This window comes from Coregonus clupeaformis, chromosome 10 (assembly GCF_020615455.1).
Source record: "Coregonus clupeaformis isolate EN_2021a chromosome 10, ASM2061545v1, whole genome shotgun sequence".
Taxonomy (NCBI): Eukaryota; Metazoa; Chordata; class Actinopteri; order Salmoniformes; family Salmonidae; genus Coregonus; species Coregonus clupeaformis.
This window is the reverse complement of record NC_059201.1, coordinates 38,811,842-38,838,244: the sequence shown is the minus strand read 5'-3', so window position 1 is coordinate 38,838,244 and position 26,403 is coordinate 38,811,842. Positions and strand designations below refer to the sequence as shown.

Here is a 26,403-nt window from a genome sequence, read left to right as displayed (position 1 = left end):
CTTGAACTTCACGGTCTGTTTGATTTTGTTATTTTGTCAGTGTCCTTTATACAACGAACGTGACAGCACAATAATCTATTACCCACTTCAGAGAGAAGATGGTTTATTACCAGTAGAAAATATAAGGCAATGTTTATGACCCCCTTTCAAATAGACCCTTAGTTACCACTCGCTTGCAACTATACCCCTTTTATACATACCAGTGGGTAACTGGCAAATTGGGAGGGGGTTAAACCATGGGGTGTTTGAATTTCAAATTAGGGGAGGTGTTAATGACTTTACCTGCAAAAAAAAGCAGAGAACCAGTCACACAGACCCAATACCTGTACTTTGTTATGCAAGAATCATGACTAGATGTTTAATTTACCATGTTTTTTTACCCCCTGACCTACCCTTTCAGATGCACCAAAAAGCAGGTATAAAAAAAAATCAGGCATGGTAAAATAGTGGGATTTGTCTGTGTGACAGGGCAAACAGTAAATCTACATAATACGAAAGCAATAACTTGGCCACCACGTTCATGCAATACTCAGTCAATAAATGCATCGCTAGGGTTCCATGCTGGTTTGGTTGAAAAAGAGCAAAAAATTGCAGGTGGCGTTGACTGAAGTGTGTGGCGACCAATAAGGAGCAGGCTCCCCTCCAGGTAAGAGGGGAGTGGATTTTTTTTTTTTACAGGACCATTGAGGGATTTTGATTAAGCTGAACCGCGGTGCACAGGGCTATGGCCCGTGATGTGAACCAGTTAAAGTGGTAATGGAGGAGCACCCTTCTCAAATTGAACAGTAATCTGCACCGCTCTGTCATGTTGTCAACAGGCTAAAACAGGGCACCTTGCTAACACCCGGGAGGCAGCCCGGTTCCAAAACGAAAGCAATCAACGCTAACCCAGTTCACCCGGGGAAGGCCCAGGGCATGAATATAATCCCCTCAATGTTCTACAGCTGGTTGGTATATGACATATTTTATCACATCCACTAAGGGTCAGACTTCTGCCACATGTCACTGGGAATGCAAGCGTTTAAGCTTTGGGTTCTACAGATTTCTCTATCTTACCTCTCTCTGTTTCGGGAGTTAAAATGTACATTATACAATTGCAATAAAATAAACACATAAAATCAACAGAGATATTTCACTACCTTTTGCCATGGGGTATTAGACAAAGGACACCACTGTTAAGAACAGTTTAACCACACGGGCAGATTTATCAAGATCAACGCTGACATCTTTCAAAGAATCCCATAAACCCTCTGCAACAGCTTGCTGCTTCTGCCCATAGAGAATGAACTATCACTTCAGGGAAAAGAGCGAGAGAAGAACTGACAGACAGAGGAGGATGAGAGGGGCCAAGCAAGATGTCCATTTAATTAACCTATTAGAGTGACACACTGCCCTGGCAATTTAATATTGTGTGTGTGTGTGTGTGTGTGTGTGTGTCAGAAGACTAAAAGCTTTTGAGAGAGACATTGGCCCCTCTCTCACTGCAGCATTGCTGCCTTTGCATGCTTATCAGGGTTTATGCATCTACTGAGATAGAGAGATAGTTAGCCTGGTGGATAGAGGAGGGGAAGAGACAGACAGAGAGAGGGGAGGGAAGGGGAGAGAGAGAGACATTCACACACACAAAGAGGACGTCACCTGTTATGTTAATTCATGCTCCGTCTGTGCCCAAACAAAATCTCCCCGGCACGCTCCAGCAGGGAAACTCCGCCCTCTTCCCGTGCCTCAGCGGCCTTGGTCCCATCTGTCCATAGATTTCATCACGGATCTCCCTCTCTCTGGTCTCCCTACCACTCTCCAGGTCGCTGAGGCACTGTTCCAGCAGGTCTTCCAACACTATGGCCTTCCGGAGGACATCGTCTCCGACCGGGGCCCCCAATTCACATTACGGGTGTGGAGAGCGTTCATAGAGAACCTGGGGGTCACGTCAGCCTCACTTCCGGGTACCGGCCTCAGTCTAACGGGAAGGTGGAGAGGATGAACCAGGAGCTGGGGAGGTTCCTGAAGAGTCACAGCCAGGACCGGCAGGGGGAGTGGGCCCGATTCCTTCCCTGGGCGTAGTATGCCAATAATTCATTATGTCACTCCTCCACTAGGCTGACTCCCTTCCAGTGTGTTCTGGGTTATCAGCCAGCCCTGGCTCCGTGGACCCCGAGCCAGACCGAAGCTCCTGCGGTGAACAAGTGGTTCAGGTGCGCAGAAGAGGTCTGGAACAATGCCCATGTGAGGCTCCAGCGCGCCGTCCGCCGCCAGAAGGAGCAGGCGGATCCCCACCGCAGTGAGGCTCCTGTGTTCCATCCTGGTGATCGCTCCTGGCTCTCCACCAGGAACCTCCCACTCCGCATGCCCTGTAAGAAGCTGAGTCCCCGGTTTGTGGGGCCGTTCAAGGTCCTCCGGAGGGTCAAATCAAATCAAATCAAATCAAATTTTATTGGTCACATGCGCCGAATACAACAGGTGCAGACATTACAGTGAAATGCTTACTTACAGCCCTTAACCAACAGTGCATTTATTTTAAACAAAAAAGTAAGAATAAAACAACAACAAAAAAGTGTTGAGAAAAAAAGAGCAGAAGTAAAATAAAGTGACAGTAGGGAGGCTATATATACAGTAAAATAAAGTGACAGTAGGGAGGCTATATATACAGGGGGGTACCGTTGCATTGTCAATGTGCGGGGGCACCGGCTAGTTGAGGTAGTTGAGGTAATATGTACATGTGGGTAGAGTTAAAGTGACTATGCATAAATACTTAACAGAGTAGCAGCAGCGTAAAAGGATGGGGTGGGGGGGCAGTGCAAATAGTCCGGGTAGCCATGATTAGCTGTTCAGGAGTCTTATGGCTTGGGGGTAGAAGCTGTTGAGAAGTCTTTTGGACCTAGACTTGGCACTCCGGTACCGCTTGCCGTGCGGTAGCAGAGAGAACAGTCTATGACTAGGGTGGCTGGAGTCTTTGACAATTTTGAGGGCCTTCCTCTGACACCGCCTGGTATAGAGGTCCTGGATGGCAGGGAGCTTTGCCCCAGTGATGTACTGGGCCGTACGCACTACCCTCTGTAGTGCCTTGCGGTCAGAGGCCAAGCAGTTGCCATACCAGGCGGTGATGCAACCAGTCAGGATGCTCTCGATGGTGCAGCTGTAGAATTTTTTGAGGATCTGAGGACCCATGCCAAATCTTTTTAGTCTCCTGAGGGGGAATAGGCTTTGTCGTGCCCTCTTCACGACTGTCTTGGTGTGTTTGGACCATGATAGTTCGTTGGTGATGTGGACACCAAGGAACTTGAAGCTCTCAACCTGTTCCACTACAGCCCCGTCGATGAGAATGGGGCGTGCTCAGTCCTCTTTTTTTTTCCTGTAGTCCACAATCATCTCCTTTGTCTTGGTCACGTTGAGGGAGAGGTTGTTGTCCTGGCACCACACGGCCAGATCTCTGACCTCCTCCCTATAGGCTGTCTCATCGTTGTCGGTGATCAGGCCTACCACTGTTGTGTCGTCGGCAAACTTAATGATGGTGTTGGAGTCGTGCCTAGCCATGCAGTCATGGGTGAACAGAGAGTACAGGAGGGGACTGAGCACGCACCCCTGAGGGGCCCCCGTGTTGAGGATCAGTGTGGCAGATGTGTTGTTACCTACCCTTACCACCTGGGGGCGGCCCGTCAGGAAGTCCAGGATCCAGTTGCAGAGGGAGGTGTTTAGTCCCAGGATCCTTAGCTTAGTGATGAGCTTAGAGGGCACTATGGTGTTGAATGCTGAGCTGTAGTCAATGAATAGCATTCTCACGTAGGTGTTCCTCTTGTCCAGGTGGGAAAGGGCAGTGTGGAGTGCGATAGAGATTGCATCATCTGTGGATCTGTTGGGGCGGTATGCAAATTGGAGTGGGTCTAGGGTTTCTGGGATTATGCTGTTGATGTGAGCCATGACCAGTCTTTCAAAGCACTTCATGGCTACAGACGTCAGTGCTACGGGTCGGTAGTCATTTAGGCAGGTTATCTTGGAGTTCTTGGGCACGGGGACTATGGTGGTCTGCTTGAAACATGTTGGTATTACAGACTCAGTCAGGGACATGTTGAAAATGTCAGTGAAGACACTTGCCAGTTGGTCAGCACATGCTCGGAGTACACGTCCTGGTAATCCGTCTGGCCCTGCGGCCTTGTGAATGTTGACCTGCTTAAAAGTCTTACTCACATCGGCTACGGAGAGCGTGATCACATAGTCGTCCGGAACAGCTGGTGCTCTCATGCATGCTTCAGTGTTGCTTGCCTCGAAGCGAGCATAGAAGTGGTTTAGCTCGTCTGGTAGGCTTGTGTCACTGGGCAGCTCGCGGCTGTGCTTCCCTTTGTAGTCTGTAATAGTTTTCAAGCCCTGCCACATCCGACGAGCGTCAGAGCCAGTGTAGTATGATTCAATCTTAGACCTGTATTGACTCTTTGCCTGTTTGATGGTTCGTCGGAGGTCATAGCGGGATTTCTTATAAGCGTCCGGGTTAGAGTCCCGTTCCTTGAAAGCGGCAGCTCTACCCTTTAGCTCAGTGCGGATGTTTCCTGTAATCCATGGCTTCTGGTTGGGGTATGTACGTACGGTCACTGTGGGGACGACATCATCGATGCACTTATTGATGAAGCCAGTGACTGATGTGGTGTACTCCTCAATGCTGTCTGAAGAATCCCGGAACATGTTCCAGTCTGTGCTAGCAAAACAGTCCTGTAGCTTAGCATCTGCGTCATCTGACCACTTTTTTATTAGCCGAATCACTGGTGCTTCCTGCTTCAGTTTTTGCTTATAAGCAGGAATCAGGAGGATAGAGTTATGGTCAGATTTGCCAAATGGAGGGCGAGGGAGAGCTTTGTATGCGTCTCTGTGTGTGGAGTAAAGGTGGTCTAGAGTTTTTTCCCCTCTGGTTGCACATTTAACATGCTGGTAGAAATGAGGTAGAACGGATTTAAGTTTCCCTGCATTAAAGTCCCGGCTACTAGGAGCGCTGCATCTGGATGAGCGTTTTCCTGTTGATTAATGGCCTTGTACAACTCATTCAGTGCAATCTTAATGCCAGCATTGGTTTGTGGTGGTAAATAGACAGCTATGAAAAATATAGATGAAAACTCTCTTGGTAAATAGTGTGGTCTACAGCTTATCATAAGATACTCTACCTCAGGCGAGCAAAACCTCGAGACTTCCTTAGTATTTGATTTTGTGCACCAGCTGTTGTTTACAAATATACAGAGACCGCCACCCCTCGTCTTACCGGAGTTTGCCGTTCTGTCCTGCCGATGTAGCGTATAGCCTGCTAGCTGAATGTTGTCATTGTTGTCGTTCAGCCACGACTCCGTAAAACATAAGATATTACAGTTTTTAATGTCCCGTTGGTAGGATAACCGTAATCTTAAATCGTCAATTTTATTCTCAAAAGATTGAACATTGGCTAATAGGATTGATGGGAGAGGCAGTTTACTCGTTCGCCGTCGGATCCTTACAAGGCACCCGGATCTGCGTCCACGATATCTCCGTCTCTTCCTCACGCGAATGACGGGGATCTGGGCCTTGTCGGGAGTCTGTAGAATATCCTTCGCGAACGCCTCGTTGAAGAAAAAGTCTTCGTCCAACGCGAGGTGAGTAATCGCTGTCCTGATATCCAGAAGCTCTCTTTGGTTATAAGAGACGATGGCAGAAACATTATGTACAAAATAAATTACAAATAACGCGGAAAAACACACATAGTAGTACAATTGGTTAGAGGGCTGTAAAACGGCCCTTACATATAGATTATAGCTCCCCACTAACTACCGGATCTCACCCTCTTTTCTTGTTTCCCTCTTCAGGCCGGTGGTTCCTGGTCCCCTGGCTGAGGCCGTCCCCCACGACACCCCTCCACATCGAGGGAAGCCCGCCTATGCCGTCAGATCCCTCCTGAACTCCCGACGTCGTGGGGGTCGGCTCCAGTATCTGGTGGACTGGGAGGGGTAAGGTCCAGTGGTGCGGTGTTGGACATTCTAGATCCCAACATAATCCGAGATTTCCACCTTTGCCGTCCGGACCGGCCCGCTCCTTGTCTTCAGGGCCGCCCCCCTGGCCGACGTCGTCCTGTGGTTGGAGCCGCACTGTCACGTCTACTCCCACTCCCCTTTCCGGCGCTCGACGTCGCCGGTTTACTAACCACCAGTCCTGGCAACCCATCATTACGCACACCTGGCAACCATCATTATGCACACCTGCGCCCCATCATCAGTTACATCTGGACTTCATTACTACCTTGATTACTTACCATTTATCTAGCACTCTGTTCTGTCAGTCAAATTTTCAAATTGTATTTGTCACATGCGCCGAATACAACAGGTGTAGACCTTACCATGAAATGCTTACTTATGAGCCCTTAACCAACAATGCAGTTCAAGAAATAGAGTTAAGAAAATATTTACTAAATAACGAGGCTATATACAGGGGGTACCGGTACCGAGTCAACATGCGGGGGTACAGGTTAGTCGAGGTAATTTGTACATGTAGGTAGGGGTAAACTCATACAAGTGTATTCTGTATAATCTAGGCAAAACTAAATAATGGATGCAGTTATGGTGGTAGCTAACTCATGTCTGAGTGTGACTAATACAATGAACTAGGAGCAACAAACCATAACGACGTCACCAGCCTGAATCTAATCCAGTCTGGAGCTACATTCAGTCGACATCTGTAAAGCATATAATTAGGGGTTCCACTAGTTACCACAGCCACAAAGTCAAGATTTGTTATATTGTAAAAATTCATGAAAACAAAAATGTGCTTTTTGGTTTTAATTTAATATTAGAGTTAGATATAAGGTTAGCAGTGTGGTTAATGTTAGGTTCAAAATCACATTTTAAGAAGATAAATTGTAGAAATAGTCAGGCGTTATGACTTTGTGGCTATGGTAACTAGTTACTACCTAGAATTAGCTTGACCCGAGTTACTGCCCTGATGACACAGACAGCTTCATCAACAACGGTAATGTGTGTTATGTGAAAAGTTGTATTAAAACATACCCGGTTTGATAAACTAGTAGGTTAATTACCCAGCCAAGCAGATACAAGCTGTAGAGTCATTATGGTTGTGAAGATAATTATCAAACAGCTTTGTCCTTTCTTTATAACAAAATGCAATTTACCACTTGGCTTTCTATTGTATCACCCTGTCAGAGGCCCTCCCAGTCAACAACACCTCATAAGATGAGGAAATACATTGTTTATGAGGATTGCCTGCTGTAGTTGTTCGAGAGATGTCCAGTTTGCAGCCGAACATGCAACATAGAGACCTTCAGCATCACACAGACATGCCCTCGCTGTGAGCATTCCTATAAATGGAACAGGGATGACACTTTAATCAGGTTGGTGACATTTGACCTGGTCAAAGGACAAAACAGTTTTGAGTTTTGTCCTAATTCACCTCCATTACCTAGCCTGATGGAACCAGCCTGATCATTGCATTTACCATTCTATTTCAATTCTCATATCATGAAATCTGAAGTGAAATAGAAAGGTGAATGCAGTGATCAGGTTGGTTCCACCATGCTAATCATAACCGCCATTGATAATGTATTCAGTGCTCTGTGTGTGTTTGTGTGACCGACCAGTATCTTTAAGGGGCCAGGAGCTGATCTACGCTGCCATACCCATCAATGGGGCGCTGGCAAAGACCTTACCTCCAGCCTCACGTCTTGCAACGGTCGTCGATGGGGAGAACATAGTTAGGTATGTTTAGTCTGACCTGTTCAAACTGTTTGTCAGATATCACCTATCCTAACTGCCATTTTGCCAAACAGGCAAAGCATCAATACAGGACTAAGAGTGAATCCTACTACACCGGCTCTGACGCTCGTCAGATGTGGCAGGGCTTGCAAACTATCATGGACTACAAAGGGAAACCCAGCCGCGAGCTAACCAATGACGCGAGCCAACCAGACGGGCTAAATGCCTTTTATGCTCGCTTCGAGACAAGAAACACTGAAGCATACGTGAGCGCACCAGCTGTTCCTGACGACTGTGTGACCACGCTCTCTGTAGCCGATGTGAGCAAGACCTTTAAACAGGTCAACATTCACAAGGCCGGATTACCAGGACGTGTACTCAGAGCATGCGTGGACCAACTGGCAAGTTTCTTCACTGACATTTTCAACCTCTCCCTGACCGAGTCTGTAATACCTACATGTTTCAAGCAGACCACCATAGTCCCTGTGCCCAAGAAACGAAGGTAACCTGCCTAAATGACTACCGCCCCGTAGCACTCACATCAGTAGCCATGAAGTGCTGGTCATGGCTCACATCAACACCATCATGCCGGAAACCCTAGACCCACTCCAATTCGCATACCGCCCCAACAGATCCACAGATGACGCAATCTCAATCGCACTCCACACTACCCTTTACCACCTGGACAAAATGAACACTTATGTGAGAATGCTGTTTATTGACTACAGCTCAGTGTTCAACACCATAGTGCCCAAAAAACTCATCACTAAGCTAAGGATCCTGGGACTAAACACCTCCCTCTGCAACTGGATCCTGGACTTCCTGACGGGCCGCCCCCAGGTGGTAAGGGTAGGCAACAACACATCTACCACGCTGATCCTCAACACGGGGCCCCTCAGGGGTGCGTGCTTAGTCCCCTCCTGTACTCCCTGTTCACCCATGACTGCGTGGCCAAGCACAACTCCAACACCATCATTAAGATTGCTGACGACACAACGGTGGTAGGCCTGATCATCGACAACGATGAGACAGCCTGTAGGGAGGAGGTCAGAGACCTGGCAGTGTGGTGCCAGGACAACAGCCTCTCCCTCAACGTGAGTAAGACAGAGGAGATGATCGTGGACTACAGGAAAAGGAGGGCCGACTACGCCCCCATTCACATTGACAGGGCTGTAGTGGAGCGGGTTGAGTGTTTCAAGTTCCTTGGTGTCCACATCACCAACAAACTATCATGGTCCAAACACACCAAGAAAGTCATGAAGAGGGCACGACAATGCCTTTTCCCCCTCAGGAGACTGAAAAGATTTGGCATGGGTCCCCAGATCCTCAAAAGGTTCTACAGCTGCACCAGCGAGAGCATCCTGACCGGTTGCAACAGTGCCTGGTATGGCAACTGCTCGGCATCCGACAGTAAGGCGCTACAGAGGGTAGTGAGTACAGCCCAGTACATCACTGGGGCCAAGCTTCCTGCCACCCAGGCCCTATATACTAGGCTGTGTCAGAGGAAGGCCCAAAAAATTGTCAAAGACTCCAGTCACTCAAGTCATAGACTGTTCTCTCTGCTACCGCACGGCAAGCGGTACCGGAGCGCCAAGTCTAGGTCCAAAAGGCTCCTTAACAGCTTCTACTCCCAAGCCGAACAATGAATCAAATGGTCACCCGGATTTGATTGGTAATAGAACAGTGTATGTGTTCAGATGCATCTATGGAGCCAACACTTGCAAGATGATGTGATGGAGTCCTGACCAACAGACAGGCTTGATACTGATGTCTCTGAATGGAGAGAGACCTGGCACTCAACACATCCACAGTGTGGGACTGAAGGTGATTACTAATAAGTATGGAAAATGTATGCACTCACTAACTGTAAGTCACTCTGGATAAGAGCGTCTGCTAAATGACTAAAATGTCAAATGTAATACAGTACAGCAGAAATGTCCAGTATTTGCAACACAGTTTCATTCCATGTGTCACTGATGAACTCTGCCTCAACTCTGCCTCATTTGATGGGGAGACCATAATTGGGTAGGTTTTATCTGACCTGTTCAAACTTCAACATGGTGCTTGTGTGTCAGGTATTACCTATCCTAACTGCCATTGGTAATAGAACCGTGAACTCCTGGGACACCACACAGGAAGGTATGACCACGGCAGATAGCCTAGCGGTTAAGAGCGTTGCACCAGTATCCCCTTTCCCTTTCCCACTCTGACATGTTTACCAAGGTAGCCCCATTTCCACAAGCCAAAATGCAGATAGGCACAGTATTTGTATCGTCTGGGAATGACAATGAAAGGTGAAAGGTACACATTGTTATATTAGCAAAACACTGCTTCTATGGTATTATGTAAAGGTTGTTTATCTACATGGACCTGTTACTACATTTGAAAGTTATCAAAACACTTTGTTTAGAATATCTACACAAATTCAGCAATTGCATTCTTCTAATATTACTCTGTAGGCTACAGACTTATTCAAAGCTTCCTCCGGCATCTCACCATACATCTGCCTGTAGTTATTGAACTGAACCTGCTGGTTTGTTTCAAGTTTCAAGTTTTATTAGTCATATGGGATACGCATGGTATACATTGTCCAACCAAATGCTTACTTGCAGGTTCAATCTCGACAATGCAAAAATAAATAATAAAAGATAAGAATATGAACATAAAGTAAAGTTTGTTGTGATTGTGTGGGGAAAACAGCTGTGGGCAAGGTTCTGACAGATGGGTGTCTTGGTGGTGGCAAGGACACACCCAAGAAACACCCACATCAAACCACACCCCCAAGCCAACTCACGTTTGCTTCTGTCATGGTCGCCAGCATTTTTTGAGGAGCAAGCCAAAAAACGAGGCCAAATCAGCAGGTTCCCCTTTAAGAGGTAGTTTCGCATGCCAATGCTAACTAGCATTAAGGCAATGACTGGAAGTCTATGGTATCTACTAACATGCTAGCAGTTACCATAGACTTCCAGTCATTGCGCTAACACTAGTTAGCAACAGTGGAGGCTGGTGGGAAGAGCTATAGGAGGATGGGCTCATTGTAGTAGCTGGAATGGAATAAATGGAACGGAGTCAAATATGTGGTTTCCATATGTTTGATCTGTTTGATACCGTTCCATTTATTCCATTACAGCTATTACAATGAGCCCATCCTCCCACCAGCCTCCACTGGTTAGAAACATCCTTCAAACTGCATGCAGAGACATAAAAATGGTATCCACGAGTTCATCTGACACTGGGGAAGTAGAGAAATCCTGAAGTATCCCTTTAAGGTAGCTAGGTAAGACAATGACTTATCATTGTAAGTAAAACTTTCCTCAAATAACGCAGCGATCAGCAAAATCAGTGCTAGTAAGAAAGGACAAGTGCAAGGGTTAGTGCAAAATAGGTTTTTGTCAGATGGGCAAGGACTCTGTTGTAAGGACAGGGACCCAGTGGGAGCCAAGTGGCTGAGGGGGCTTAGGTTGGCTAGTTAGCTAAGGAGCTTCCTGCATTTTAGCTAGCTCACGTTAGGTTGGTAAACAAAGTCAATGTGTTTTCAGAGCAAGCCAGAATGTTTTAGCACCTCCTACTCAATTTTGTAGTTGTGAAAGTCATTTAGGGGAGGATTGCAGAGATGTCTAATGCCAGTCTAATGATCTTTCACATTTATAGGCAAAATACAAGAGCGCTTCGATTTGGCAGGTAACAACTAATTACTTCGAATTTTACAGTGACTCATCAAAGTGGCTCATCAAATATAACATGAAAGCTTTGTTAGAATGGCATAACATGTCTTACTGATTGATGCTGACCATAAATCGTATTCCAAGGTCTCTCCCAAATCTAATGCAATAGTAACTTCAACCTATTTCAAATGGCTTGGCTTTTGTTGTTGTTGTTCCTTTGTCTTGTTTCACAACCACCCTGATTGGATTCAAGTGCAATGCAGGGTAAGCATTTCCAGTCTGTAGGGAGTTGTGATAATTACCCCCAAAAGTTGCCAGTAAGTGGTCTCTTTTGTTTAGCAGTCAGACCACTTCAGAACTTTCCATTGGTGATTTTCTTGGCTCGGGTGACCTTTATTTCTCAATCTGAGCAACAGAACATCCCAGTAAGCGAAAATACGTATTTTAGTTGTCTTTTCCAGATGTTGACATCACATGCATTTCAGGTGCTGAATGAAAGGATAGAAGACATCTTTCCGAAAAGATATCTATACAGACGTCCAAAATACGTATTTTCCCGACATTGAAAATACATATTTTCGGAAGTTGAAATCCAATGCATTTTAGGTGCTGAATGAAAGGTAAAAATATGTTATTTTCCGGATGTTGAAATGATATAATTTACAGACATTGAAAATACTTATTTTTTGGTAATTGATTCTACGGCCAGATTTCAACAGCTATACATTCTCAATTAAGTAAGCATTATACACCATATAAGCGAAAGTATGTGGACTCCCCTTCGCATTAGTGGATTTGGCTATTTCAGCCACACCTGTTGCTGACAGATGTATAAAATCGAGCACACAGCCATGCAATCTCCATAGACAAACATTGGCAGTAGAATGGCCTTACTGCAGAGCTCAGTGACTTTCAACGTTGCACCGTCATTGGATGACACCTTTCCAACAAGTCAGTTTGTCAAATTTCTGCCCTGCTTGTGAAGTGGAAACGTCTAGGAGCAACAACGGCTCAGCCGCAAAGTGGTAGGCCACACAAGCTCACAGAACGGGACCGGCGAGTGCTGAAGCATGTAGAGCGTAAAAGTCGTCTGTCCTCATTTGCAACGCTCACTACCGAGTTCCAAACTGCCAGCACAAGAACTGTTCATCGGGAGCTTCATGAAATGGGTTTCCAAGCCTAAGATCATCATGCATGTTACGGATACAGGTATCCTGTGTCTTTTTGTGTTTTTCCTCTCCTTCTGCCCTAATCACAGGTGTCCTGTATGTTCCTGATTGGTGGTCGTCGGGGTGTCTGCTGATTGCTGAGGTGGACCAATCAGTGGACATTCCTCTGCATTGCACCACCTGTTTCTGGTTTTTCAATCACACATCCCATTGTTTAAAAGCCGGTCAGTTGTGTTTGTTAGAGAGACTATTTCCGTATGTGAGTATGGATACTGTGGTGTCCTGTGTTTTGTGTACTCACTCATTTGCTGGTTACTCTGTTTGGTAACTTTGTGTGTTTCTGGGAAAAGGGGAATTTAAGCAAGTTGCCCTTGGGCGTACATTACCCGTAGGAAGAAAACTGTCTAAAAACACTAGTTAGACCTGAGCGGACCACCCACTGTAATTTTTGTATGATTAGCAGTAGCTTAGCGGTTCTTGAGGCAGGCAAGATCAGTTTAGGGGTGTTTTACACTATTGTTTCATTTCTTGGGTCCTGCTCAGCCCTTTTTCCCAAACCTTTACCGTGTGTTCAAAAATAAACCTTTTATGTTTGATGGTAGTTTATGGTTGTCGTGTAGTTTTTGTTCTCACTGTTCCATGTCACGATTCTAATTTGCATGAATTATGTTACGGGTCTCTTGTCCATCCACCCTAGACGTTTAAAGCCACGGGGTTCGTAACAATGCACAATGCCAAGCATTGGCTGGAGTGGTGTAAAGCTCACCGACATTGGACTCTGGAGCAGTGGAAACGCATTCTCTGGAGTGATAAATAAAGCTTCATCATCTGGCAGTCCGACGGACGGATCTGGGTTGGCGGGTGCCAGGAGAATGCCACCTGCCCAAATGTATAGTGCCAACTGTAAAGTTTGGTGGAGGATTAATGGTCTGGGGCTGTTTTTCATGGTTCAGGCCCCTTAGTTCTAGTGAAGGGAAATCTTAACGCTACAGCATACAATGACATTCTAGACGATTCTGTGCTTCCAACTTTGTGGCAACAGTTTGGGGAAGGCCCTTTGCTGTTTCAGCATGACAATGCCCCCGTGCACAAAGCGAGGTCCTCAACCCGATCGAACACCTTTGGGATGAATTGGAATGCCGACTGCGAGCCAGGCCTAATCGCCCAACATCAATGCCCGACCTCACTAATGCTCTTATGGCTGAATGGAACAAGTCCCCGCACCAATGTTCCAACAGCAGCAAAGGGGGACCAACTGCATATGAATACCCATGACTTTCGAATGAGATGTTCGACAAGCGGGTGTCCACATACTTTTGGTCTTGTAGTGTACCACAATAGTGACTTTTCACACCACTTAACAGGAAAGAGGAGCCAACTGAAGATTGCAACAAAATATATATTTTTTGTTCCCATCTAGAACATGCACTTATGTTAGGTTTTTCAATAGCTGTAAAACTGCCAGTGATGAGGTATAGCAGCCAAACATGTAGAATAAACCAACAGAACACTTCAACTACAATAATATTCTGAGTAACGGCTACAGATATTTTTTTCTTGCTATGACTGTGATATGTTGTTGTTTATCTACCTTAGTTGAATGCACAGACTGTAAGTCACTCTGGATAAGAGTTTCTGCTGAATGACCAAAATATAAATGTAAAAATGAATCACTTGCAAAGCATGCTGGGTATTATTCTAATGAGCGCGGCCCCAAACAAGTACAAATTTGGCCGGTGCAGGCCAGATCCAAATCTGAACGAATCAGGGACTTCTAGGCTGTTTCACAAGTTTGAACATCACGGTAGTACAGTAGAGCACAGTAGAACACAGAAGAGTACAATACAGGACAGTAGAGTTTTATTCAGTAGAGTACATTACAGTCTGGTACAGTACAGTAGAGTTTAATTCATTAGAGTAGAGTAGTGTACAGTATAGTTTAATTCAGTAGAGTACAGTATAGTTTAATTCAGTAGAGTACATTTTTTACATTTTCGTCATTTAGCAGACGCTCTTATCCAGAGCGACTTACAAATTGGTGCATTCACCTTATGATAGCCAGTGGGACAACCACTTTACAATATATATATATATATTTTTTTTTTCTCTTTGGGGTGGGGTAAGGGGTGGAAGCCAGGATTACTTTATCCTATCCCAGGCATTCCTTAAAGAGGTGGGGTTTCAAGTGTCTCCGGAAGGTGGTGAGTGACATTACAGTCCGTACAGTAGAGTTTAATTCAGAGTAGGGTACAATACAGTACACTATACCTTTCTTTGTATAGATTAATTAGTAGAATACAGTACAGTTTATTCAGTAGAGTACGTTAGAGTAAAGTAGGGTACAATACAGTACACTTTACTTTTCTTTACTGTACTCTAGTGTGCTCTACTGTATTTTACTGTACTATACTCTACACTTATTTACTGTACTGTGTACTGTAATGTGCTGTACTCTGCTGTGCTCAAGGCCGGTCCGGAACGGACCAAATTTGAACCAATTATAGACGTCTATGTTTGGGCTAAATCCAGGCCGGTCCGGACCGCACCAAAAAATACCAAAAGACATCACCTGAAGTCAAATGCTTAGTGGGATGTTTGTGAGTATTCACTTGTGTCAGACGAAAACAAAACAAAAACAACACAGTACAGTCATATGACTTAAATGTATTCATTTTCCTTATGCAGACCATAATTATAGCCTACCTACAGTGCCCTCTCACGTGGAAAATTAATATAGGTATATATATAACTTCCTATTGAACAAAACTGTGCTATAATGTATGAGCAATGAGCATCATAATCACTTCTGATTCCTTTTCTGGTGTTCTGCACCAATGAACTTGAGTCTCATACATTATAAATGCTACCCTGTCAAACCCTTTCTCCATGTCCAGTTGAAGTCGGAAGTTTACATACACTTAGGTTGGAGTCATTAAAACTTGTTTTTCAACACCTCCACACATTTCTTGTTAACAAACTATAGTTTTGGCAAGTCAGTTAGGACATCTACTTTGTGCATGACACAAGTAATTTTTGGCTTTAGAAGCTTCTGATAGGCTAATTGACATAATTTGAGTCAATTGGAGGTGTACCTGTGGATGTATTTCAAGGCCTACCTTCAAACTCAGTGCCTCTTTGCTTGACATCATGCGAAAATCTAAATAAATCAGCCAAGACCTCAGAAAAAGAATTGTAGACCTCCACAAGTCTGGTTCATCCTTTGGAGCAATTTCCAAACGCCTGAAGATACCACGTTCATCTGTACAAACAATAGTACGCAAGTATAAACACCATGGGACCACGCAGCTGTCATACCGCTCAGGAAGGAGACGCGTTCTGTTTCCTAGAGATGAACGTACTTTGGTGCGAAAAGTGCAAATCAATCCCAGAACAACAGCAAAGAACCTTGTGACGATGCTGGAGGAAACAGGTACAAAAGTATCTATATCCACAGTAAAACGAGTCCTATATCGACATAACCTGAAGGCCGCTCAGCAAGGAAGAAGCCACTGCTCCAAAACCGCCATAAAAAAGCCAAACTACGGTTTGCAACTGCACATGTGGACAAAGATCTTACTTTTTGGAGAAATGTCCTCACGTCTGATGAAACTAAAATAGAACTGTTTGGCCATAATGACCATCGTTATGTTTGGAGGAAAAAGGGGGTTGCTTGCAAGCCGAAGAACATCATCCCAACCGTGAAGCACGGGGTGCCAGCATCATGCTGTGGGTGTGCTTTGCTGCAGGAGGGACTGGTGCACTTCACAAAATAGATGGCATCATGAGGAAGGAAAATTATGTGGATATATTGATGCAACATCTCAAGACATCAGTCAGGAAGTTAAAGCTTGGTCGCAAATGGGTCTTCCAAATGGACAATGACCCCAAGTGTAACCGGTGTGAAATGGCTAGCTAGTTAGCGGTGCGCGCTAGTAGCATTTCAATCGGTGACGTCACTCGCTCTGAGACCTTGAAGTAGTTGTTTCCCTTGCTCTGCAAGGGCCGCGGTTTTTGTGGAGCGACGGGTAACGGTGCTTCGAGGGTGACTGTTGTCGATGTGTGCAGCAATGTAACAGTTTTGCTTACGTCCCTCTCCTCGCCCCTACCTGGGCTTGAACCAGGGACCCTCTGCACACATCGACAACAGTCACCCTGGAAGCACCGTTACCCGTCGCTCTACAAAAGCTGCGGCCCTTGCAGAGCAAGGGAAACAACTACTTCAAGGTCTCAGAGCGAGTGACGTCACCGATTGAAATGCTACTAGCGCGCACCGCTAACTAGCTAGCCATTTCACACCGGTTACACAAGCATCCTTCCAAAGTTGTGGCAAAATGGCTTAAGGACAACAAAGTTAAGGTATTGGAGTGGCCATCACAAAGCCCTGACCTCAATCCTATAGAACATTTGTGAGCAAGGTGGCCTACAAATCTGACTCAGTTACACCAGCTCTGTCTGGAGTAATGGGCCAAAATTCACCCAACTTATTGTGGGATGCTTGTGGAAGGCTACCCAAAACGTTTTATCCAAGTTAAACAATTTAAAGGCAATGCTACCAAATACTAATTGAGTGTATGTAAACTTCTGACCTACTGGGAATGTGATGAAAGAAATAAAAACTGAAATAAATAATTCTCTCTACTATTATTCTGACATTTCACATTCTTAAAATAAAGTGGTGATCCTAACTGACCTAAGACAGGGAATTTTTACTAGGATTAAATGTCAGGAATTGTGAAATTTGAGTTTAAATGTATTTGGCTGAGGTGTATGTAAACTTCCGACTTCAACTGTAGCCAACATCCTGATCATTTGAATGAAATAAATTGTGGTAAACAATGGAAGTAGTCTTCCAGTGGCAGTGAAACCATAGACCAAGGCGTAACCCTTTTGTTATTGGTTTTATGCCTTAGTTTAATTGGCCTGTTCTCTAAATGCAGTCTAGCTCAAGTGGAAATATCTATTTCGCCCATGTTGCTCTGGGCAGTGTATCCCAGCGCTGAGGCTCAGCCGAACAGACATTTTGAAAGTAGAACACAGCTGGACTCTCCTGTTGCTTTATGGTGATTTATGCGTCTCCGGCCAAGACCTGGGCCTTGTGTGGATTACAAAACCCTCTCTTAGAGATGGGCAGGGGACTATGGAGGAAGGCTTCTCTCCAAAAATGGGACTGAGCTTTTAGAATATACCGCCGGTGTTTTGAGTGAGTAGCCAGCTTAGGCTATTCATCTTACATCGTGCGTTGGGAAGACCAGGGTTGGTCGTCACAATGCTTATTACTCAAAATCCAGGGGGGGCTGTGTAATAATTTCAATAACAATGTGTGTCCTCTATAGCAGGGGTTCTCAAACTTTTGGGGGCTGGGGGACCCCTTTTGTGATAGCAAATACATCAGGGACTCCCTCATAATCAGAACACAACTTGAGTGAGATAAAAATAGCATACAAGGAGTTCTACTATTACTTTGGCAGTGCCTGGCCGGACAACCAAGTCTCGGGCCCTGGGAAGTTACGTTTTAAAGGACCCATCTATGATTGTCACATTGATGTTGGGGTTGCTTGTCACAATCTGACAACCATCCCCATTGTAACAATGTACCCAGTAAGCTAAATGATGTTGAAAAGATGCCTAGAATACTTATTTTCTGGACTGAAAAGACGTCTGGGTTGTTACACGAAATGAGTGCCCTTTCTTATTTCAAGTAGAAATTGTGCCACAATATTGTATTTTAAAAGCCTATTATATTAAATAAAGTGCCATTTAATATAGACCACATGGAGAATTCAATCAAACAGATTTTTGTATATGAATAAAGACTTGCTTAAGTGCCAAAATTCAGAATTTTGACATGTCCCTCCGTGCACCCTCTGTGACTTCTATGAAGATTTTAACCCACTTAACCCCCACATTTCTTCAAGTTTTCACCATCATTGTAAAACCTTAGTAATTGTTTTGCTTTGAAAAAGTTATTTCTGAAGATTCTTATTTATTTAATGTGATTAGTGATACATTTACCTCTGTCCCTCATTTTAAGGTCAACCCTGTTACGTGAACTGAACTCTTGTTTTAATACTGTGAAACTATTCATTTAAAAAAAAAAATTCTAAAGAAACATTGAACATCTAATAATCAAAACATTGTGTAAAAGCAGGTGAGCTGGTTGTACTCTTTTTGGCCATTTGCTTGTTTTGTTTGCGGTGGAAAACTGAGTGGGTCGACCATAACACGTCAACCCTGTTACGCATAGATAGAAATGTTTAAACAATTAAACATTTTTTGTGAGGCTTGCATTCGATTGCCACTCCCTGTTGCACACAACAAGCTTCCATTACCCGTGTCACAAGGGGATTTATGGCTGATTTAAGATGAAATTGTCAACTCTGTTACGGTCGAAACTGTTACTTTATTTGGCACTTAATAGACACTTACTATAGTAATTTTTTGGGGTTAAAATTAGGTGAAATCAAATGATTTTTTTTTAAATGACTAAGTTAGACTTCTCAAAAGGCACCAAATTGGTGGAACGACCCAGCTATGTTTCACAAGTTTGGACAGCACAGCACAGTACAGAGTTTAATTCAGCAGAGTGCAGTGCAGTACAGTTTTATTCAATGGCGTACAGTACAGTACAGCACAGTAGAGTACAGTACAGTTTAATTCAGTAGAGTACAGTACATTAGAGTACAGTAGATTACAGTTGAGTTTAATTCAGTAGAGTACAGTACATTATACTGTACTCTACCCTACTGTGCTGTACCATACTGAACTATACTCTAATTTACTGTACTGTGCTGTACTGTACTGAATTATACTCTACTTGATTTTTCTTTACTTTCCTGTACTCTACTCTACTGTATGCTATGCCGGTCCGACCTGCTTGTCAAAACTGTGAGTGTCCAACTGAGAGTCAGCAACTTGCACACACACACAGACACACGCACACAGGCACAGGCACACACACACATGCCTGTTCCTGTTTGAAAGAGCATCCTTTGTTTTCAACAAAAAAGTGTTAACACTTTACTTTATTTTATTTTCATATCAGATTGTTACTGTTCTTTGTTTTATTAAGCATTAACATGACGATTTGAGTGGAGTAAGAACTACAATATAAAATCATCCAACTATGTTGAAATTATTTGTACTTATTTCTTTTTTTATTATGTTCGAAATGCTGTTCAATAAATAAAGTTTTACATTTTCCAAAACGTTGTAAATTGGTAAAATTGTTGCTGAAAAACAAATGGCAAACTATGTGACAACCAACCCCATACTGTCTGACAACCAACCCCGTGGGGCTGGTTGTCACAAGTCGACCGAGTGTGTTTAATGGCGTATAACTCCATGTTGGTATAAGATATAAGGACAAAAAGAGTCCCCATTTCAACCCAAGACCTTGGTCTTTCTCCTAATAATGAAAATAGTTGTGTAAAATATACTGGTGCTGAGAAATACAATCAACCCCGGTCTCCCCTATATAAACATAGTGATAGGGTATGCAGTTATGAGCATGTAAGCTGCTCAACACCTTCCACAGTTCGTTTCCTTTACAGTGAGGGAAAAAAGTATTTGATCCCCTGCTGATTTTGTATGTTTGCCCACTGACAAAGAAATGATCAGTCTATAATTTTAATGGTAGGTTTATTTGAACAGTGAGAGACAGAATAACAACCAAAAAATCCAGAAAAACGCATGTCAAAAATGTTATAAATTGATTTGCATTTTAATGAGGGAAATAAGTATTTGACCCCCTCTCAATCAGAAAGATTTCTGGCTCCCAGGTGTCTTTTATACAGGTAACGAGCTGAGATTAGGAGCACACTCTTAAAGGGAGTGCTCCTAATCTCAGTTTGTTACCTGTATAAAAGACACCTGTCCACAGAAGCAATCAATCAATCAGATTCCAAACTCTCCACCATGGCCAAGACCAAAGAGCTCTCCAAGGATGTCAGGGACAAGATTGTAGACCTACACAAGGCTGGAATGGGCTACAAGACCATCGCCAAGCAGCTTGGTGAGAAGGTGACAACAGTTGGTGTGATTATTCGCAAATGGAAGAAACACAAAATAACTGTCAATCTCCCTCGGCCTGGGGCTCCATGCAAGAGCTCACCTCGTGGAGTTGCAATGATCATGAGAACGGTGAGGAATCAGCCCAGAACTACACGGGAGGATCTTGTCAATGATTTCAAGGCAGCTGGGACCATAGTCACCAAGAAAACAATTGGTAACACACTACGCCGTGAAGGACTGAAATCCTGCAGCGCCCGCAAGGTCCCTCTGCTCAAGAAAGCACATATACATGCCCGTCTGAAGTTTGCCAATGAACATCTGAATGATTCAGAGGAGAACTGGGTGAAAGTATTGTGGTCAAATGAGACCAAAATGGAGCTCTTTGGCATCAACTCAACTCGCCGTGTTTGGAGGAGGAGGAATGCAGCTTATGACCCCAAGAACACCATCCCCACCGTCAAACATGGAGGTGGAAACATTATGCTTTGGGGGTGTTTTGGGGGACAGGACAACTTCACCGCATCAAAGGGACGATGGACGGGCCATGTATCGTCAAATCTTGGGTGAGAACCTCCTTCCCTCAGCCAGGGCATTGAAAATGGGTTGTGGATGGGTATTCCAGCATGACAATGACCCAAAACACACGGCCAAGGCAACAAAGGAGTGGTTCAAGAAGAAGCACATTAAGGTCCTGGAGTGGCCTAGCCAGTCTCTAGACCTTAATCCCATAGAAAATCTGTGGAGGGAGCTGAAGGTTCGAGTTGCCAAACGTCAGCCTCGAAACCTTAATGACTTAGAGAAGATCTGCAAAGAGGAGTGGGACAAAATCCCTCCTGAGATGTGTGCAAACCTGGTGGCCAACTACAAGAAACGTCTGACCTCTGTGATTGCCAATAAGGGTTTTGCCACCAAGTACTAAGTCATGTTTTGCAGAGGGGTCAAATACTTATTCCCCTCATTAAAATGCAAATCAATTTATAACATTTTTGACTTGGGTTTTTCTGGATTTTTTTGTTGTTATTCTGTCTCTCACTGTTCAGATAAACCTACCATTAAAATTATAGACTGATAATGTCTTTGTCAGTTGGCAAACGTACAAAATCAGCAGGGGATCAAATACTTATTTCCCTCACTGTACTCACCATTTTGACTTCTTATGGGATGTTTCACCCCCATCCCAGGAAAAAATTGTCCTGAAACTTTGCAAATAAATTCTCAATCTGGATATAGGATTATGCTAACACTTCTGAAGTATGCACCTTTACCCAGACATAAATATAACAAAATTATGTAATGCTCTTTCATAAATTTGTTTGCCTGCTTTCACAAAAATCTAGGCTGCCACTGTAGGCCTTTCTAGGTAGTCTATGCTGTACGACACATGGGCACATATCAATATTTCAGCGGATTCTGTGGAGAAATTTGGCATTCGAAACAGCCTTTGGATGAGGAGATGACTACGCCACTAGCACTTTAAAGAAAAAGTATCATATCCATTTGAGACAACAGAAAATGGGTACCACTATTATCAACATACACTGAGCGCGCTCTGGTTTGATTCGTGGAACTTGTCACCGAAAATAATTTGGCCAATAGTCGCCTGGCGCGCAGGATCCTCGGTGGACAGAGATGTGGCCAGCCATTGGTGTTGGTGACGTCACAGACCTCAGCCCGCTGATTTAAGGGGATGAGGCTCACTACGGACTCAATCTGTGTTACCACCAGCAACAGAGGTGGTTGGGTTGAGAAGAGAAATCGCTATTACTTTTTTTTATTTTCTGCTGTGGCTGTCAGAACTGTGTCCGGCTGTCACGGAGAACAAAGAAAAGGACACTCCCGTATGGTTTGGGCACATCATAGGCGCCGTCTCTCCCGTTTCTTCTTCATCTCTGCATGCATGTGCAGCAACCCAGAAAGGCTAGCTAACAGATCATTCCAGCTACATGGTATCCATGTATCAAAGGAACCCGTAGCATTCCCGGGGCTGGAGAAGCCTTGGCTTTAGCTCTGATAGAATACCGTTTTTATTCTCGTTGCGAGCACAAAGCCCTTGCAGCTCCGTTGCGCATCGATAGAAGAACATCGCTGGGGCACGGAAACATTTCGCAGGCTGCCTGCGAACTCCCGCTTGACAGGACCAAGCCGCGGTGGATGAGTTTTATTTCGTTTATCTTGTTTTTATCTCTTTTATGAAACAATGTTTCGCGCCACAACGAACACGCTGGCGGTTGGGTTGCTTTTCTTGGGATTTTTGCACAGTTTGGAGGTAATCGTTCCAGCCAGAGCCATTGACGGTAAGCAGCACTGATTTGCACTGATAACCTTCGCTAATTGTATTTTATGCGCCTGTCTTTACTGTTCTTTCTTGAACCATCCAGAAAAAAGACCGTTGACCCGGTTTAGGCAGAAATTATTCTTGCAAATAGCCCTATGTTTGTCCGGTGCGCTGCTGCATGGAATACACATTAGCTCTCAAGTGATTGTTAGGCTATGTGGCTATTTGATTTAGCACAGAACAGCAAGTAAAACAGTCGCTTAGTTGTGTACAAGCCATTGGAATTCACATTTGTTATCAATGTATGTGTGTATATATATATGTGTGTGTGTGTGAATAGGCTAATCTTGTTATTAGGTTGCGACTGTTCCATTCGGTGATTAGGTAGGCAATTCACAGAAAACGATGCGATACATTGTCACATCTGCATTCATGTAGCGAGGTCTTTGGCTACAGGCTACAACATGTAACTAGTCAATATGTAGCCATTCATTTTTACATAAGAAATGAAGATGAGTGTTTAGGATACAATGTTGTAACTGCCTTCAGGGTCGTTCCATTTGATTTCAATCACTTTTTGACCGCACCCCTTTTGGTTTGAACGAAACTTACCATACGTATTTGCCCATGGTAGAGGTGGTTAGAAAGTGACGTTTTGGACCTGAATGCCAAAACATTCAGGAGATAGAGGTGCTCAAAGTTGACCCATTTTGCATGCCCCACCATACCATGATAAAGTCTTAATCATTGCAAAAGAGAAACGGTTGCGTTTGATCATTTAAAAGCGAACAAACAGCGTTGTCAAACTATATTTTATGATTTCTTGAAAAAAACGGTTTTTAAATGTTTTATTGAACGTCAATTAGCCTATCTAAAAACTCAGATTTGTAAATTTTTAAAACACATGTTGTAGTTTAGACTCTATTTTACATAATCTGAGTTGTTTGGGTTGTGCCAGCCATCCGTTGACACTGCATGCTCTTGAATACAGGGTGGGTGTCATGTTTTGACTAATACATTTACTAAAATGTGAATACAACTGAAATTTCAACTTTAAGATGGTATCACAAATATGGTTAGAGGTCCACACATCAGAGAATGTTGACTTTAATGGGAATATCAGTTTTACATTATGCTGTCAATATTCTACAGGAATCCTATTGAAATCATAGAAATATAGATAATAGAATAGACAATCCCATTTAAATTGACATTCGACAGTAGGTTGACCAGCGGCCATCTTTGTGGTAGTAATTGGAAGTTAAAATTTCAATTAAATTCAATTTCAATTGTGTACCAGTTAAATTGCAGTGGTCTGAAGGATAGGTCCATTCTATGAATTCTATTTCTGTGATTGAAATTACATCCACCCTGTATTCAAGAGTATGCTGTGTCTCAACCGATGTTGGGCACAACACAAACACCTTAGATTATATAAATTAGGGTCTAAACTACAATATATGCGGAAATTAGAAAAAAGTCTGAGATAATTGTTAGCGATACTGCGAGATTTCGATATTTAGTTTGTTTTTCTACTACTTCATTTTTATGTCTCTACATGCAGTTTGGAGATGATTGACGTTAGCATATCGTTAGCTTAGCGCAATTGCTGGAAGTCTCCCGGTACAGTAGCCAGCTCCTCTCAAAAGCAGGTAAATAGACCTTCTAACCACTCCAAAGCTGGGTGGTTGGTCATTTATAGGCTTACAAAGCTATACATATGATTTTATAAAAAGTTTTTGTTTTAAATTATTAGGATCTCCATTAGCCGACGCCAATGGCGACAGCTACTCTTCCTGGGGTCCGACACGTAACGAAAATACATTAGACAAAAATACTTTACAATTTATATACATTAACACATACATTACTTTGTTTTTAATTTTTATATACAAGTCTAATCTATATTTTATACATTCGTTAATGTTACTGGTAATCATAAGAAACGACATTCTATCCAATTCTTCATTCTTTCCCCGTTGTTGCCTAGAGATCGAAATGTTGTATATGTCTCAATGGCGCTGCCCGTGAGCTCACAGACGCCATAATGGGACAGATACAATGTTGCGATCTCTATATACAGTGCCTTCGGAAAGTATTCAGACCCTTGACTTTTTCCACATTTTATGTTACAGCCTTATTCTAAAATTGATTAAATTAAAATGTTCCTCATCAATCTACACACAATACCCCATAATGACAAAGCAAAAACAGGTTTTTAGAAATGTTCTCAAATTTATTAAAAATAAAAAAGAAATACCTTATTTACCTAAGTATTCAGACCCTTTGCTATGAGACTCAAAATTGAACTCAGGTGCATCCTGTTTCCATTGATCATCCTTGAGATGTTTCTACAACTTGATTGGAGTCCACCTGTGGTAAATTCAATTGATTGGACATGATTTGGAAAGGCACACCTGTCTATATAAGGTCACACAGTTGACAGTGCATGTCAGAGCAAAAACCAAGCCATGAGGTCGAAGGAATTGTCCGTAGAGCTCCAAGACAGGTTTGTGTCGAGGCACAGATCTGGGGAAGGGTACCAAAACATTTCTGCAAAATTGACGGTCCACAAGAACACCGTGGCCTCCATCATTCTTAAATGAAAGAAGTTTGGAACCACCAAGACTCTTCCTAGAGCTGGCCGCCCGGCCAAACTGAGCAATCGGGGGAGAAGGGCCTTCTTGGTCAGGGAGGTGACCAAGAACCCGATGGTCACTCTGACAGAGCTCCAGAGTTCCTCTGTGTAGATGGGAGAACCTTCCAGAAGGACAACCATCTCTGCAGCACTCCACCAATCAGACCTTTATGGTAGAGTGGCCAGACGGAAGCCAATCCTCAGTAAAAGGCACATGACAGCCTGCTTAGAGTTTGCCAAAAGGCACCTAAAGACTCTCAGACAATGAGAAACAAGATTCTCTGGTCTGATGAGACCAAGATTGAACTCTTTGGCCTGAATGCCAAATATCACGTCTGGAGGAAACCTAGCACCATCTCTACGGTGAAGCATGGTGGTGGCAGCATCTTGCTGTGGGGATGTTTTTCAGCGGCAGGGACTGGGAGACTAGTCAGGATCGAGGAAAAGATGAACGGCGCAAAGTACAGAGATCCTTGATGAAAACCTGGTCCAGAGCGCTCAGGACCGCAGACTGGGGGGAAGGTTCACCTTCCAACAGGACAACGACCCTAAGCACACAGCCAAGACAACACAGGAGTGGCTTCGGGACAAGTCTCTGAATGTCCTTGAGTGGCCCAGCCAGAGGCCGGACTTGAATCCGATCGAACATCTCTGGAGAGACCTGAAAATAGCTGTGCAGCAACGCTCCCCATCAAACCTGACAGCGCTTGAGAGGATCTGCAGAGAAAAATGGGAGAAACTCCCCAAATACAGGCGTGCCAAGCTTGTAGCGTCATACCCAAGAAGACTCAAGGCTGTAATCGCTGCCAAAGGTGCTTCAACCAAGTACTGAGTAAAGGGTCTGAATACTTATGTACATTTGATATTTCCTTTTTTATATATACAGCTCTGGAAAAAAATAAGAGACCACTGCAAAATTATCAGTTTCTCTGGTTTT

General features: G+C 43.9%; 1 protein-coding gene across 1 annotated transcript in view; it reads left to right on the top strand.

Annotated features, from left to right (window-relative positions):
• Window positions 1-22,281: 22,281 nt before the first annotated feature.
• Window positions 22,282-26,403, top strand: part of LOC121575193 (low-density lipoprotein receptor-related protein 1) — a gene marked incomplete at its 3' end in the record, with an annotated part of 186,081 nt that continues 181,959 nt past the window's right edge. The window contains 1 exon segment of the mRNA XM_045223015.1: window positions 22,282-22,847. Coding sequence (XP_045078950.1) covers window positions 22,751-22,847 — 97 coding nt within the window.